Source organism: Megachile rotundata, chromosome 14, assembly GCF_050947335.1.
Source record: "Megachile rotundata isolate GNS110a chromosome 14, iyMegRotu1, whole genome shotgun sequence".
Taxonomy (NCBI): domain Eukaryota; kingdom Metazoa; phylum Arthropoda; class Insecta; order Hymenoptera; family Megachilidae; genus Megachile; species Megachile rotundata.
This window is the reverse complement of record NC_134996.1, coordinates 6524858-6542633: the sequence shown is the minus strand read 5'-3', so window position 1 is coordinate 6542633 and position 17776 is coordinate 6524858. Positions and strand designations below refer to the sequence as shown.

General features: G+C 34.5%; 2 protein-coding genes across 7 annotated transcripts in view; one reads left to right on the top strand and one right to left on the bottom strand.

Annotated features, from left to right (window-relative positions):
• The window catches only part of neo (ZP and PAN domain-containing protein neyo), a 474339-nt gene that overhangs the window by 9821 nt on the left and 446742 nt on the right, over nt 1–17776 (bottom strand). For both annotated transcript variants that reach the window (XM_076539810.1, XM_003704807.3), the window contains one exon: nt 12844–13509. In XM_076539810.1, the coding sequence (XP_076395925.1) occupies nt 12844–13509 (666 nt within the window). The remainder of the gene's footprint in view (nt 1–12843; nt 13510–17776) is intronic.
• Atg16 (Autophagy-related 16) overlaps nt 1–17776 on the top strand; it is a 792563-nt gene that overhangs the window by 378033 nt on the left and 396754 nt on the right. The gene's annotated exons all lie outside the window — the stretch shown is intronic.

The following is a 17776-nucleotide window of genomic DNA, read 5'->3' as shown; positions in this document are numbered from 1 at the left end:
ATCACTTTTTTAAATTTTCCCAAAGTTTTTTAAACTCCCAAATCTCGAGATCTTCAAATATGTCCCTAAATTTCTAGGTCTTCAAATTTCCAAGCTTCTAAATTCCTAGATGCTAAATACCTATGTCCCTAAATTCCTAGGTTTTCAAATTTCCAAGCTTCTAAATTTCTGGATTCTAAATACCTGTGTCCCTAAATTCCTAGGTTTTCAAATTTCCAAGCTACCAAATTCTTGGATCTTTAAATACCTGCGTCCCTACATTCCTAGGTCTTCAAATTTGCAAGCTTTCAAATTCTTGGATCTTTAAATACCTGCGTCCCTAAATTCCTAGGTCTTCAAATTTCCAGGATTCCAAATTTCTGTATCCCTAAATACCTGTGTTCCTAAACTCCTAGATCTTCAAATTTCCAAGCTTTCAAATTCCTGGATCTTTAAATACCTGCGTCTTTTAATTCCTAGGTCTTCAAATTTGCAAGCTTCCAAATTCCTGGATCCTTAAATACCTGTGTCCCTACGTTCCTAGGTCTTCAAATTTCCAAGCTTCCAAATTTCTAGATCCCCAAATGCCTGTGTCCCTAAATTCCTAGGTCTTCAAATTTCCAAGCTTTCAAATTCCTGGATCCCTAAATACCTGCGTCCCTAAATTTCTAACCTACGTTCTCGAACTCTTATCTCTTAAAATTTCTATATACCAAAATTCTTACCTCTCAAAATTCCCAATCTTTAAACTCTCATTCTTCCTAAATCATCAATCTTTTATGTCCCACTTGCTACAACCCCAAATTTCAAAATTCTGAAATATATTCCCAAATATACATTTCCTTACATTGCTATATCTTTAAATTCATAATCAACCCCCAAATATATGTACATATCCCGAAAATTTCTTAAAATGCAACGAACTCCCATCTCATATTTTCGATCAGGAAATTTGCTCGTGACTGTACGAAGACCGTTTTAGCGTTAATAACCTGCATCACTGTTAAACCGCACCGAAAGAAGTCCCGCGATCTCAAAACGTCCTCTAAATTACGTTCACCGTTTCCCGTGTTCGTAGTCGGGCAAAACACGAGCCGCGGAGCGTTACAAAATGCAGAATATACCGAAGAGATCTCGCAACACGCCTGGCGTCGCTGATGGCACGCAACTCGCGCGTAATAGAAGATCGCCGCAAAACTGGTTTTTGCATGTCGCAGCAGCTGCGGCCCAATTTTTTTGCCGCTCATTAGCTAAGACCGTATAACAGCAATTACACGGAATTACGCGATGAAAAACGGTTCTAAGCGCGGCGCTTTTATGGATGTCCTTAAAGGATCCTCCAGGCCGTCCATTTCAATAAATTGGCTACACCATTTCCGACCATTTCTTCTGACCGTGGTCCAAGTGACCCCGAAGAGAACGAGGGCTTGTCAAAGACAAGTATTGATCGTCTGCTCCCTCTTTTTCTGCGCTACTCATTCAGACAATTCTGCGGGAGCTGAACACGATTTCGGCCGCGCGACCATTGTCGTTCCATCTTAGATAGAGAATCAATTCGGTTCACCAATGGCGGCCATCTTTTTTTGCCGGTTATTCGTATGGGCTTTTCTCTGCGGCTGATCGGTCTTCGAGACTGACGGCTACATCTGCTCGATCTCAAGGACGGCGGTGGCTGTTGAAAGTTGAGATTTCGGGGGTTTTAGGAGGTTTTAGATTTAAGAATTTTTATATTTTGAGAGTTTGATAATTTATGGAATTTTGATATTTTGAGAGTTTGATAATTTATGGAATTTTTATATTTTGAGAGTTTGGTGATTTATGGAATTTTTATATTTTGAGAGTTTGGTGATTTATGGAATTTTTATATTTTGAGAGTTTGATAATTTATGGAATTTTGATATTTTGAGAGTTTGATAATTTATGGAATTTTGATATTTTGAGAGTTTGGTGATTTATGGAATTTTTATATTTTGAGAGTTTGATAATTTATGGAATTTTGATATTTTGAGCGTTTGATAATTTATGGAATTTTGATATTTTGAGAGTTTGATAATTTATGGAATTTTTATATCTTGAGAGTTTGATAATTTATGGAATTTTGATATTTTGAGAGTTTGATAATTTAAGGGTTGGTAATCTGTGGTATCTGTAATAGAGAATGTTTCCACGTACCCACAGTTGTAATAAATGTTAATAAATACCGTCATAAATGTTCAAAATCCAAAAGCTCTCATTCTTAAAAAAAAAGTGTTCTCATCCCTACATTCATATAACATTTCCTCATCTTCTAAGTGTGAATCCCTTTAACCTTTCGCCATTTTTAGCACACCCTGTATCTGTATCATCATCACGAAACAGTTTGTCTTCGCGGTCGAGGCAAGTAGTCATCGTCGAACGTGTCACGTTCGTCGCCATCGTGTCCTCGTTGCAAGGGAACACATAAACGGCCTGGTACCAGATGCCGAGGATATACCATGCGTTTCTTTTCCCGCGTTTTATTAACCCCGCTTCTCTAAGCCTTTCCGCCGGCCTCCGCTCCGCTGACGCGAAGTTAATAAAGTTCCGCTCGTTCCACGGGACGCTCTCTCGCCAAAGAAACAGCTAAATGAAGCTGTAGGCGGAATGAAGCATATTTTAATGTCTTACTTCCCCCTCGATAGTGTACGTGCTCGGCGTGTAAATACGATACGATGCTGGTAACGTAGCGCAGAAACCAGTTCCGAGGACGAACACGCGCGTGGCGCCGATAAAGATAGGTGTCCGTTTCAGCCTTTCTTACGATAGTGCTCTCGAGAGTGCTCTCGGACTGTGTAAAAGTGCTTTCAGAACTTTGTTATCGGTATCAAGTTTTTTGGGGGGTTTCATATATTAAGGACTTTCACTCTGAAGTGTAAAGAATTTTTCAGAATTCTTACTCTTAGACATCAAGAAGATTTTCAGAATTTTTATTCTCAAGTATAGAGAAGTTTTCGAAAATTTGTACTCTCAAGTATCGAGAGTTTTTCAAGAATTTTTACTCTCAGGTATGGAGAAGTTTTTGAGAAATTTTACTCTCAAGCATTGAGTTTTTCAGCAAAATTTGCTCTAAAATATCAAATATTTTTTGAGAATTTTTACTTCAGTGTCAAGAATTTTTTGACAATTTTCATTCTCAAATATTAAGAACTTTTCGAAAATGTTTACTCTCAAATTTTCGAGACTTTTTGATAATTCTTATTCTTAAACATCAGGAATTTTTTGAAAATTTTTATTCTGAAATATGAAGAATTATTTCGTCAATTCTTGCTCTTAAATATCCAGACTTTTTATTGTGAGATATCAAGAAGTTCTGAAATCTTTTACTACCAAACATAACAGTTAAAAAATATAAAATTTGAAAAATTGAAAAAATTAAATAAAGAAATAAGCGTTGCAATGATCGAACACGAATCGTATAAATCAAAGATGTTACACTAAACAAGCCATGAAAGATCGCACGTATAACTAAAAATGAATAATTGCGTAAAATCACGCGAACAGTAGAGTAAACATATTTCTAAATAAACGAAGATGATACGCAAGGTCGATAAAATATTTTAACTCTGATTCAGTTCCCATTAATCTCATAGGACATGTATTTAAATCATTTTTATGCCGTGTATACATCCCTGAATCACACTTCATTAATCTGTGTCGTCACTTAATTTTCTAATTTACAACCACACTACATCATTTGCACCGTGCACACGCAACGAAATGTGTCCTAGAAATATTCGTAGAGATAAAGTGGCACGTGCAGAGCTCCGAAAGAATATGAATGCGTGCGTAAGGTCTATAAGGATAGATCATTAATCCTTTAGGTTCTATAAGCTACCTTAGTAGCTTTTTCTTTTTCAAAAGCTGCTTGGCAACACTTTCTGTACTCGCTTTTGCTATTTATTCACGCTTCCCTCGTTTAAATAATATTACTTTATATTGACGTGTATAAAGTATGAAATATAGCACAGATGGTACTTGTAATAAAATACACCCAGTGTAGAAGATATAGTGGTCGATTCATATCTGAAGAAGTTTTATGTTTGTTGAAAAAATTAGGTATTGACATCTTATTTTGCAATGTGGTTTTTTGTGTCAGAAATATAGGAAATTGTCAGGAAACTTCTATGTCAGTTTGCTGTTAATATTCTATTTTTGGTAAATAACAATAATTATTTCATTAGATGTTATTCTTTAAATTTTTATGACACAAGCAACATTTTATGTGATGACATCATGTTACAACTTTATCGGTCTTATCGATTTAATCGATCTGTCATTTTAAAACGATTTCTTACTTCAACTGACACGAAGCCATTTTGTATTAATATCAGTGGAGAGCTAATAAATTTCATCAAACTTTAAATTGATATAAGTGTTATAAATTAAACAACTAATAATTACAAGCTTAAATTAATAGTCAAAATTCTAAAACCTAACCTAACAGTTCATTGTCAGCCATTCTGTGTTGCAGACTTCAACTAATAATTTTCAGTAAATTAAACTTTAACTTCACACGCCATAACTGTCTCTCAAACTGACAATATACAACGAATTATCGAATCATCTCAGTCTAATCTCAAAGACGGCCATTTTGATATGCAACGACTTGGTAAATGCACGACAAGATGCCGCTCGTTCTTTACTCCGGGAAGAGTAATTCCTAGGACACAAAGCTGACAGTGAACCAAGAGCAGTTGTTTGTAATTCCAGAATCCACCCTTAAAGTAGGACCCATATGTCACGAAACACCATGTACACCATAGTCTGTACATAGGCGTGAGCCCGGTGGTTGAGAAATGTTTTCAATTTCATTCAAACCGGTTGTGAAATGGAAGAGCTCCGTTCCGCGGCTTGGCTACGTGACAGACATACCGGAAAAGCCGACTTTTGGCAAATTCCTGGTTAGACGGAACGCATCCTTTTGCCAGCCCTCTCAGAACCTCCGGATGTTTCTGCGATGCTCGTTTTTTATTGCCATCCATTACCCCTCTGGAGATAATCAAATTTTTGGCAAATGAAAAAGGTCTTCGACAGCCTTGCGAGTTAATATACCAATACTACTAGGGTTTAGATAACGTTTTATATAGAGAGTTTTGCGATATTTGGCACGTTGGAGGGAATGGGTTGGCAATAGGTTTATAGTCTTTTTGGGGAGTGAAGCGTACGGCTTTAATAATTTGGAGATATTTGAAATATTGTTAGATGCTAATGATTTTTATTTTTATACGAAGACTTGGGATGATTGAGACTTTGGAAATTTGGGACTTTGACAAATTAGGACCTTGGGAACTTTGGGACTTTGAAACCTTAAAATATTAAAACTGGTGAAGTCTTGTAGTTTAGTATCTTAGGATACTGTAACCTTGAAATAGCAGAAGTTATAGAGCTTTGTGAATTTTGGCTTTGAATTTTGAATTTTGGGATCCTAAAACATTGGTACCCTGTGATATAGAAACCTAATCATTAAAATCCCCCAAAATACATTATAAATAATTATCCTCAAATAAGTTCTTAAAATTGGAAATTTGACAAAGTCCTACTTACTCTAAATTCTAAGTCCTACTGTACCAAAAGTTCATCTAAATGTTAATTTCAATTTCAATTCCTTTTCCCCTAATAAATATAATAACTACATCCGCAACACGCTTTATCACAAAAATGAGTAGCGAAAAAACTGAAGTACCGTCCCGGACAAAACAGAAAAAGACTATTTTCATAAAGGTAGCATTTTCTTACTCTCCTTTGTCTTTTTTTGTTCAACAGGTTTATTCGACAGAGAAGGTATTCCGACTTCTGGTTAGTGAGAAATTCACCGCCGGCAATTTCGTGGCTTCTCACAAAGAGCACCTCTTGGCTCGGTTTTGCTGAATGTTTTTCCTTTGTGCATTCTTTCCTACCATTATATCATTTCCCACCAAATAATTCATCTGGCTCTTGCAGTTTTAACCGGTGCATCTCCGCTGACTTTTATCGTATCCATTTTAATTTCCGAACCGATTCTCAAGTTCCAGTTTTAGTACTCCTATAAACCCCTTTAATTATCATGGTAGCACGCTTTAATTGCCTGCGTTTCATAGATCATCTACATCGGAGCAAAAACCGGCGGAAATTATTAACGGGTAACGTTAGATCGCGGAATCGGACGAAAAATCAAAGTGTCTGCTTAACACCATGGGAAAACCTGGTTGAATGGTGATCGTGATAAACATACGGTACTTTGCAGGCAAACGGTGTTCAAGAAAAACGCACTAATCATCGTGTTACCAGCTAGATTGTTTGTGAACGCTTGAATTGCAAATTGCTACACCTGTTTACGTCGTGAAACGGAGCAATTGTATGCTCATATCAATTATTTACATATGATATGTGGAGTATGTGTACATACATATTGTATGTATGCTTATTGGAAATAATTGGGTGTTTGAAAAAATTAGGTACTGATGATGATACAAGTCATTGACTTGTTACTCATCTGTTCGAGTTTCGGAATTTTGTAGAAATAATCGCAAAATTTTAATTAGGTCAATCGACATTTTTGGCAGAAGGATATGTGTAGCTGCAGTTTATATAATTTATTTCTATCGCCATAGAAATTTATTTTGAAATTTTGAATTTGGAGAATTTTTACATCCACAAATTTCAAAATTCCTTAATTTTCAAATCTTTCAAAACCAAAAATTTTCAACTCCCCAAATCTCCAAATCTACAAATTCTCAAACTTCGAATTCTCACGATTCTACCCCTAAAATTCTCAAACTTCAACCTGTCCACATATCACTCCGTAAACCTCCCTCCATACATATCCCAAATAATTGTCCCCTGCATCTTCTCTGCAACGACAGCTGCTTTTCGCAACCTCATATGTCACAGCTGAATGACCATCGATATTCCAGCGCATATGAAGCGATCTCAAGGAGCATTTTATCAGCGTCTGACAAGTAAATACAGAGCCGCTAACATGAATATGGCAGCTCGTAGCTTTATCTCATTCATTTCTTTTGCTCACACTCTTGTTCCACGAATTGTAATTTCCTGTGTACAGAGACATAGCTGTAGAGGCCTCGTTACTTGAACAAGTCTCGAGAGGAAATGAGGTTAGCGTGATCTGTAGAATCAGAGATAGCGTTACGGTGTGTGGGGTGTCAGGGTGGCACACGTATAGGTGATATATCTCGTTACGGCGCATCTTTCTCGGATTAACGGGCATAAATTTTCCCCGCTTTTTTCTTTACCCTCGGACTGTTATTACTTTCTAATACAGCGATATTGCTCCATGACGCGCCCCCACCCGCGCGAGCAAATGATGTGGAACGACGAGTTAACGAGGCGGTATGCTCCTTGCTGCTAGCTCCCTTCTTGCCCCGTCTGGGAATCTTGTTTCTAGCTGCTACTATAGTAACGATCCGTTTGTTTTACTCCTATACGGATGAAACATCAATCGCCTTGCGGTACGCGGACGTTCAACGCGGAAAATGCTTCACTTCTTCCGAGAACATCCAAGTCCGATGATTCAACGGTGCGTTAACCCCTCGCTGTTCGATTGTGTACAGGATGTGTTGGCAGCTTCTTTAAGGAACTCATCTATTTTGCCACTACACGAAATTGGACGGAATATGAAGTACTTTTTGTTCTCACCCTTTGCTTACTGTTTGACGGAACTAATTGCAGCTTCAATATTAAAACAGAGGAAAAAGGGTTTATTGAAAATGTCGGGTCAGGAGATTACCTGTGCCGTGAATAAAATTTTTGCCCTATGATTTATTTGTCAGGTATGTCGAATCGTAGCTTTAGCAATTAAAATAGAGTAAAAACGTTGAAATGCTATGTCAAGTTTTTATTCAGCTATCCTGTGTAAGCTATAATCGAATTTAAATTACAAATGGAAGAATGTTAAAAGAGATTTGTCACAGCTGAAGCGCGAGTGCATTATGTGAATGCGTCACGCGACTGTTTTCACGTGAATGTGAAAAATATTGTAAAACAAGGGTTTAAATGAAGAGTTGTAGAGTTCAAGAAGTCTCATTCGAAAGAAGGTTTAACAACGTCCTGAACATGGATCAATGATGTGTTAATATTTAGTAACTAGTGCTATAAGGATGAGCAAAAATGCTTGATTGTTGCATTTTTCTACAACTGTTTAATTTTGTAAAATTTGTAAATAAAGTCTTAGAAAGACTTGGAAAGACAATATTAATAATATACAGAAAATTTACGACGAGTAGATTTGTAATTATTAGAGGTTAACGTGAAATAACATTCATTCGATTTGAATTTCCCGCGCTATACGACCATTTTAAAGACTTTGTCCAATATGGAAGATACCGGCTGTACAAACCTAACCTAATAGACTTTCTATAATAAAACTTGCTATAATAAGAGAACATTGTAATTACATACTAGTTATAACTTAGCAAAATTAGAAATATATTTTAACAAGAATATAAAAATCGAAGATGAACGTCTTCATTAAGAAGAGGAATTTGCATCAAAGTTTGGTACTTAATACAGTAAAAATTTGAGTCTGGTGATGCTTAACGTAATCAAGTGCAGTCGAGTCTAATCGATATATCTCGAACCTATGGCGTGTTTAATCTATCTAATCTACTTAATATAGTCAACGTAAATTACACAACCGGCTGATACGAACTTGGCTTACCTGATACACAAGCGTATCTAATTTACTGAAGATACTTAGCCTGACTTAACATACCCAATTTTAGCGAGCAAATAGCATTTTCGTCCATTAACATAATCTTGAAGCTATGTGATTACATGCCTTCCCACGCGGAATATGCGGAAATGATGATCATTAATAAGAGAATAATTCCTGTTGTCGCAATCGTGCGTTGACTATCTAATGATTGAGACGTTTCATTTTAACCATTTATTACAAACTTTTAGTCTATGATATTAGTATGATTTCAATCTTCTGTCGGCAGCTTTCAGTTCGAATGGATTTGATTAACATGTTCGGTTTCTTAATTAATTTCATTTAAGATTAATCTTTCACAGTTCCAAATTTTTGGAGACTCAAATTAAATTTTTACAGACTTTAATTTTCAAATAAGAAGTTAGGAGCTTTCGAATTTTTAGATTAAATTTTCACTGTTTCAAATTTTTAAATTTTCCAATCTTTAGATGCAATTTTTGTAGTCTTTGATTTTCAACAATTTTTCTAAAAATGTCGCATTTTTGATCTTTCAAATTAAATTTTCAGTTAGTAATTTTCAAATAAATCTATTTACAAATCTTCAAACGATCAACTCTTCAAACTTCCAAGTCCCCAATTTCCCAAATCCTAAAAACTTCTAAAATAAATAAACTTCTAAATCTTGAAATGAAGTTTTCATTTATCAATAGATTATTGGTTAATTTCTTTCCTTTCGAAATAGCTATAACTATTCACAACTATTATTTCTGTTTTCCTATAATAATTTAAAGCTTGAAATGCACCCCACACTATATTAAATCCCAATTTCGACCAGATGCAATTTACACTAATTCCTCTAAATATAATATTCTAAACTCCCTACTGCATAACCCGAATATTACAAAAAGTTGAAATTGGTACCGTATAAACTCAAAAGCAATTTACTGTCACAACACAGGATCCCATATCCTCATGCAATCGCTTCTCATCGATGATGCAGCTGTATTTTGACGCTTTAACATGCACGCATCGATGTTTGAGTGGTTGTTACATCGATAACGTCATTCATCCCGATAGTGGGCGTGGTACAATCATTGATCAATGTCTTGGTACTACAAGAAAACATCGACTACTTTCTTGCATCCTTTTGTTGTTTCCTTTCTATCTGCCATCTGTTTAAGTTGTACTCTTTCGTTCAGCAATTTAATACCGATTGTGTAATTCATTTTCTGCTGTTTTTGTATCTGAAATTGATACTTCAATGCTCGATTTTTATTTCTCGTGATTGCCGCCTCTTTTCTGTTCTTTTACGCCTGACGAGTAGATTGAAATGGAGGCACCTCAGGATTGTGTAATAAATACATTCTGCATGAGATCGTAAATGAAATATGCGATGTGCGCAGGTGGAACAGACTTCAGGGACTTTCATTTATGTTTTCACTTTCTTACAAAGGTTTTATGTTTCCATTGAAACTACTTGCTTTTAAAGTTTATTCGCGACATTTTCTGGTGGCAAGGAAATTATTGGTGGTACCTTGGGGAAATATTGTTGGAAATAGACTAAAAAATTATTAAATTTGTCTACTAGTTTTTATATTTTCTAATTTATTGGTTTTCGTGAATAAAAGATTTGCCCAAGTCATTTGTTAAGTGTGTCTAAACCTAGGTCTGTTTGAACTAATTACACAATATTAAAAGACAAAAAGAATTGATATATTTTATCAATTTGGTATTATTTCAATTATTGACTGTGCAAATTGTAATTCAACATAAACGCCAAATTAAAGCGTATTAAAAATTCAAATATTAGATCACAGTTGAGGAGTGCGTCACATGTGCGTCACTCGATGACTCACCTAATTTGTAGCTGATTATAAAAATTCAGGTGAAACCGGTCCTCGTGCTCGGTGAACAGCGACAAAAAATGGACATGTCCTTTCAAAATAAACGACTTACATAAGAGTTCTAATTTGACGAGTTCGTACGACAGCGCTAATGGAGATGCCTCACTGCTGATAATGTCGATACCCGATCGGTTACCGTTATGGGAATGTGACGCATTTCTGCGACAAGGGAATGCACGAACGAGAAGGGAAGAAACCACGAGTCTTAGCCAGACATCATGCTAATCAATCACTCGAACGGATTTTACGACGGGAAGCAATTTGCTCGCCCCGTAATAGGTCGCAGATGCACCATCCTTTCCTAAGACGTCGCGTGATGATGTAGGCTCGCGTTCTCCTCGACTATTGGACGCTATTCTACGTGTCTAATGTTTACTGCCGTCTGCCTGATTATTCGGTAAATAAATGATCTTGCGTTTTGACGGATATAGAGTACTGCTGCTGGATGAACAGGCTGAAGGTACAATTAGCCCTCTGGGATGCGACGTGTACAGAATGTCTCAGAAGCACGCGTGTTAGAGAAGTTGTTTTTATGATTTTGGACTTTTAGGTACTTGGACTTTTGACAGTTGAAAAATTTGGAGATTTTTAATTGCTTCAGTTGTTGAATTTGGGTTGGAATTTTGGAAGTTGGAGGATTCAGAAATTTGCAAACTCGGGATTTAGGTATTTGGACATTCGAAGAATTTTCAATTTAGGAAGCTGTACATTTGGAAAATTTAGGAATTTTTAATTTAGCAATCTGTAGATTTGGAAGTTTAGGGATTTGAGGACTTTTTCATAGGAGGATCTTTTCAATTATGGCTAATATTGAATAATTGCATTCAATAATAATGTATATTGATTAGTTGGCAAAAAGTGATGAATAGAATCTGCCATTTAGAAAGCTTAAAAATTTATAATCTTCAAAATTTTGTAATATGAAGATTTGCAAATATATAAATTTAAAAATGCAAAAATTTGCAAATTTCGTAATTTGTGATATTATAAATTTAAAACGAGACATCCCGAAAATTTTCCAAATTAATTACTCTAATATTTTTAAACAAAGAAATATATAATTGTCTTAAGAACAAATGGTGGGAACGTTCTCCTACAGTCTTTATCCGAAGGAAACCTACATTGTAACCGAGTGTACAAGGAATTACAAGGCGTCTCGGTGCCAGCACGAGGTAATAATAGTTCTTGCAGTGACAGCTGTTCGCTGTGTAACCACGTTTGTCCGCGTCGCGACGCGACGCGTAGCGCACGGTCACGTAGCTCTGTTCGTCTTTAGCGTGCGAGATGACAGTTCGATTAAAGGCGACGATGTTAGGGAGGGAAGAGAGCTAATGAGACACATTTCCGCTTTGAAAAGAAAAGGGGAAAAAAGGAACAGAAGAAGAGTAGTTCCGTACGTGTCTGCTCGACATCTCCAGGGAGAGTTGCTACCTTCGTTCCGAGAATTTTCATATTTTTAACTCGTTCCTAGATTTCTTCAACTTACGATTTTTCTATTTTCAAATATTCTGATCTGCACATTTTTAGGTTTATTAGTTTTAACATTTTTTTTATAAATTTTCAAGTACTCAATTTTTTAATATTTACGTTTCTTCATTTTTAAATACTGAATTTTTAAAGATTTCATTTTTTTAATCGATAAGCAGTAAAAACTTCTAATTTAAAAATAAAAAAATGTTTAAATATTAACTTCTAAATTTTTAAATATTTATGCTTCTTCAGTTTTTAATACTGAATTTTCAAAGATTCAATTTTTTCAACCTCTCAGCAGTAAAATCTTTTAATTTAAAAATAATAAAATGTTTAAATATTAGTATTACAGATAGTGACGCTTTCGAATGTTCAATTGTTCAAATATACAAATTATCAAATTATCAGGTATTCAAATTGTCAGATGTTCAAACATATAGATATGTAAATAATTAAATATTCAAATTCTCTACTTAATCGTCAAATTTCAAAATCTTTACTCTAGCAAATCAGCAAACAGACAGGTCCTTAAATCCCCTAATCCCTAAACTAACAAATCCTAAACTTCCTCCAAACTTCCAAATCTTTACATATCAAACTCCACGTAAAATCATAACATTCCTATCTACGAGTCTTCAAGCTCCTAACCCTACAAAAGCTTGCTAACAAGAAAACCTTTTGAAAAAAGGATGACAAAAAGAAAGGAGTGTACGTGTCCGGTCGTTGAGAGGCTACCGAGAATTTAGCGCGAGTCCACATCGAGTGCACATTCTCGCAACGGTACAACGATAGATGATAAAGCACTGTAGCTGGAACACTTACCTTGCCGGTGGTAGCCGACTTGTAAAGTGGGCCCATGATAACGTGATCGGTGGGGCAACCGTCGGAGTCAATTAAGACTATCTCGCTGGAGTCGACGCCGTCCATGGCCACCAGTTCTCTTACAAAGATCTCGTACGGGCTGTTAGGGTCGAGGATCTCGAACTTCAGCGCCAGGGGATCACCAACTTCGGCTGTTGGGATCGCTTCGTTTCCACTGCGGTCGGTGATCTTCATGGCTACGTTGGGCGAATCCACGATCACCTCTTCAGATAAGGCCGGAGTTATGTCACCGTGCACACCGAGGTCAACCTCGTTCGACACCGTTTTGTTGGTCAGGTCGTACTGGCAGGTGACGGCCAGGCCAAGGTCGGAACTGGTGACGATGGTGTCGTGATGCTGAATCACGACGTCGTTCAGGTACCGGCCCAGACCTTGCTGTCTAATGTTGCATTCCAGATCGTCGTAAGCCATCCGGAGCTCGAATTCCAAGGCACCTTTCACATCCTGCACGCACGAGTTAGGCGATCCCTTCACGTACACCTTGCCGTAGAACAGTTTGCTGGTCTGGATTCGAGTCACCATGTCGCCAGCACGGCAGTCGATGGTGACGTTGTAGCAGGAGCTCAACTCGTACGTTGATCCCTCAGGCACGTCTAGATAAGGTTCCTGAAAGCAAATGGTCCTTATTGTTATTCATTTATTTAACACATCGTTGGATCGAAATATTTGCACATTTTTTTAGGTGATATTTTAACTGGTCATCAAATGATATACATTAATTGTGAACCAAGTATTTCAACTGATCGACAAGTGATCTAAATGAGATGTGAAGCAAATGATCGAAATGTGACCCAGAAGAGTTGTTTCAATCGGAATGAGTACTTTAATCAAGCACCAAATGGTTCATGGATTATGGACAACATAAGTGTTTTAACTGAGCACCAAGATTCAAATGAGATGTGAAGCAAATGATCGAAATGAGTTGTGAACCAAATGAGTATTTTAACTGATTACTAAATGATTCAAATGAGATGAGAAGCAAATGAGTATTTTAACTGATCAAGTGGTCTAAATGAGATGTGAACGAAATGAGTAGTTCAAATGATTACTAAATGATTGGAATGAGTACCTTAACTGAAATGGTCCACATGAGTTATGGATCAAAGGAGTATTTTAACTGATCACTAAATGATTCAAATGAGATGAGAAGCAAATGAGTATTTTAACTGATCAAGTGGTCTAAATGAGATGTGAACCAAATGAGTAGTTCAAATGATTACTAAATGATCGGAATGAGTACCTTAACTGAAATAGTCCACATGAGTTATGGATCAAAGGAGTATTTTAACTGATCACCAAATGATTCAAATGAGATGAGAAGCAAATGAGTATTTTAATTGATCAAGTGGTCCAAATGAGATGCGAACGAAATGAGCTGTTTAAATGATTACTAAATGATTTAAATGAGTACCTTAACTGAAGTGGTCCACATGAGTTATGGACCAAAGGAGTATTTTAACTAATTACTAAATGATTCAAATGAGATATAAAGCAAATGATCCAAATGGGTATTTTAACTGATCAAGTGGTCCAAACGACTACTCTAACAGATCAAGTGATTCGAATAACATGTGAAGCAAATGAGTATTTTAATTGGTCCAACTGATCCAAATCAGTCGTGAACCAAATGAGTTTGCAATATTTTGTTGCATTTATAGTTGTAAGTAGTTCAACCATTGACATACGATTTATCCTGAATAGACAGGAGCAACTTTCTTCTATGAAATCTTGATGAGATCACATATTTGTCCTCATTACTTTGACTGAGCAAACAAAGAAGAACATATAATCAGTGTAATTGCACAGGGAGAAGTTCGTGTGCATTGCAGCTGAGTCGTCAGGTGCGGCAGAAATAACTGTTCAACTGAATTATTGAAACAAATAAAGAAGGTTAAAATGATATGTCCATTTTGAAGTATCAAAATAATATGATATGTAATTTTGTACGCAGTGGTCTTTGACTATACAAAGTATAGTTGGAGTCAAATTTCAAAATAAAGTCTATTATCAATTAGCGTGAGGTTTATTATATTTTTGAACTGTGAGTGTGTCACAAGTCAGACCTGTCAAAATACGGTAGAAGGTGAATTTATATGTAGTTTCAGTTAGATAAATGAACAAAGTAATATAAGTGATTGATATGAAAATTTACGTGTCACTCATGTGTCAAAGTATTAACCGTATGTAAAATCTTGGTTTAACCTCTTCACTGACTCTTTTTAATCCTTTGAACGGATAAAAATTTAAAACTTCCATACCTTGTAAATTAAACAATTAAATTTGTTAACCTGAACATTTAATGACTCGAAAACTTAATTTGAAAAATGAAGTATTTGAAAATTTGAAAAGTTAAAACTTGAAAATCTAACAATTTGAGAATTCAGAAACTTGAAATCCTGAAACTTGAGATACTGGAAAATTTAAAACTTAAAAATCTAAAAATATCGTAATTCAAAAACTTGAAATCCTGAAACTTGAGATACTGGAAAATTTAAAACTTAAAAATCTAAAAATATCAGAATTCAGAAACTTGAGATACTGGAAAATTTAAAACTTAAAAATCTAAAAATATTAGAATTCAGAAACTTGAAATCCTGAAACTTGAGATACTGGAAAATTTAAAACTTAAAAATCTAAAAATATCGTAATTCAAAAACTTGAAATCCTGAAACTTGAGATACTCGAAAATTTATTATATTTATTCTACTTAAAATCAACAACTACTCAAAAATGCCTTGAAAAAGTAAGCCTTTAACAACGTTGTAAAAGCGATTACTCATAATCAGTCATTGACACACATATTAAACGTGACAACAAGATTTTATCCCGTGATTTTAAACGTTGATCATTAACCTTAAATTTCACGCAGCACGGAACGTGATAATACACGCTTTGCGAACATTTTTCGTGGAGGAGCAAAAACTCAGAGACTGTGGAACTCATTAGATGGTGAGACTAAAAAGTATACTGCGTATAAAAGCTAGTAAGCTTTTGTGTGTTGGTAATTAGCTAATTTAGTGTAAGCGTGAAGAACATGCTTGCATAAAGGAATTGGAGAGACCAAGTTTTAATGAGGTATTCCGGGAATACTGGTTTGAATATAAAGACATTAATTTATTAGGTAATATTAGGTCGACTAATAAATTTGTACCCCTTTCTGCATATTCCATTTCAAAATTACTTGAATTCCCGGAAAAGGAATTATTCAAATTTTGAGAAATATTGTTAGAAATGATCAAAGGTTAATCAGTATAATTACTGCTACTCTAATTACAAATAATTTTTTGCATTTTAATAAATAGACGTAGTTGACACAAAAGGTAAAATGATATTACTTAATGTATGTTGAAAAGTAACATTTGTGTGCAAGATTTGAAAGTCTACTTTAGAAAACAAGGTTTAAATAAATATTTTTAATTTGAAGATTTTTAACAATTTTAAATAATTTGTGATGTTAATAATTTTACTCTTCTTTTAATATAATATTTCAGTTCAGAATAATAATAGAAATATAATATATATAATACATATTAATATATCTATCAAAATTTATAAAGATATTATTAAAAAATATTTTTAAGTATTAAAAAATAACTTATTAAAAATATTCTTGATTAAAATATTTTTAAAATATTTTTAATTTAAAAAATATTGTTAAAAATAACTTTGTTTTCGACACTGTGAAATGAAACATAATCTCTTAACTACACTTCACATACAGAATAATACTAATATTATTTTTAGTATAAACTAGAAAATATATTTTATCTCAATTATATACATCTATAAAATATTAAAATATTCTTTAAAATTTTGTAAACATATATTTAAATCCTACATTTCCACAAAATTCGGTTCTTTTAGAAATAAATTTTGAAATTTTGATTGAGCATAATTGAGCCCCCCGAGTAGCACCTACAATCAATCGATCTTTTTATGGTTGCAAATGATTACTAACAATTCGCATACACGCCCATAAACATCTCCTGTACGTATTATCATCATCTACTGCTCGTACAGCAAATTACCAGAAACCCTAGAGTCTTGTTTATCACGTTATCCGTTAATGAATCGCGAGATGCATCAAACTAGAACAGCTCGCTCATTATCGGAAATATCGCGTTAACTGCTTTCGATGATTTCTCTTGCCTAGTATTATTAGCCTACTGCACATACTGTTTAATTATGTAGGAAATAGTAGGATTGCTTGTAAATCTTCATTTTCATTAAATACGTGAAAATGACTCACTTTGTAGAAAGAGATTCATTTAAAAGAAAGATAATTTTACAGTTACATTTATTTTAAATTATTTTATGAAATTTGTAGATGTAAAAGTATTTTTTTTTACATTATATTATGAAGATTAATTTCATCCATTTATTTCTAGGTTAGATTAAAGGAATTTTACTTATTGTTAGTATTTGAAGTACGTGAAGAGTACTTATATGATATGCAACATAGAAATATTTTAGAAAGTAAATAATAAAATTTGTTAGTGACTATGTAAAACTGGTAGAAAATAAAAGAAAATTATTGATTAAACAATGGATGGTTAATTTTCTCGTGTTTTAGTATTGCAAGTGTATAATTTTATCATGCGACACTGACGGTCAGAGCACGAATTAATTAAAATGGCCGAATCGAGTATGCTTCCCATATTCTAAATGTACTCTTAATAATATTGTTGATATTATAAATGTCATCTTATTTATATCATGAACATAACTGATTTATTGAAATTAAAATTAATGTTCTTTAAGATGTTAGAATTTAAATATCAAACAGTACGTCCTCAAAAATAATACACAACGACAGTAATAGATATATTATCACGATATTAAACACTACAAGGAAACGAATATTTGCAATATT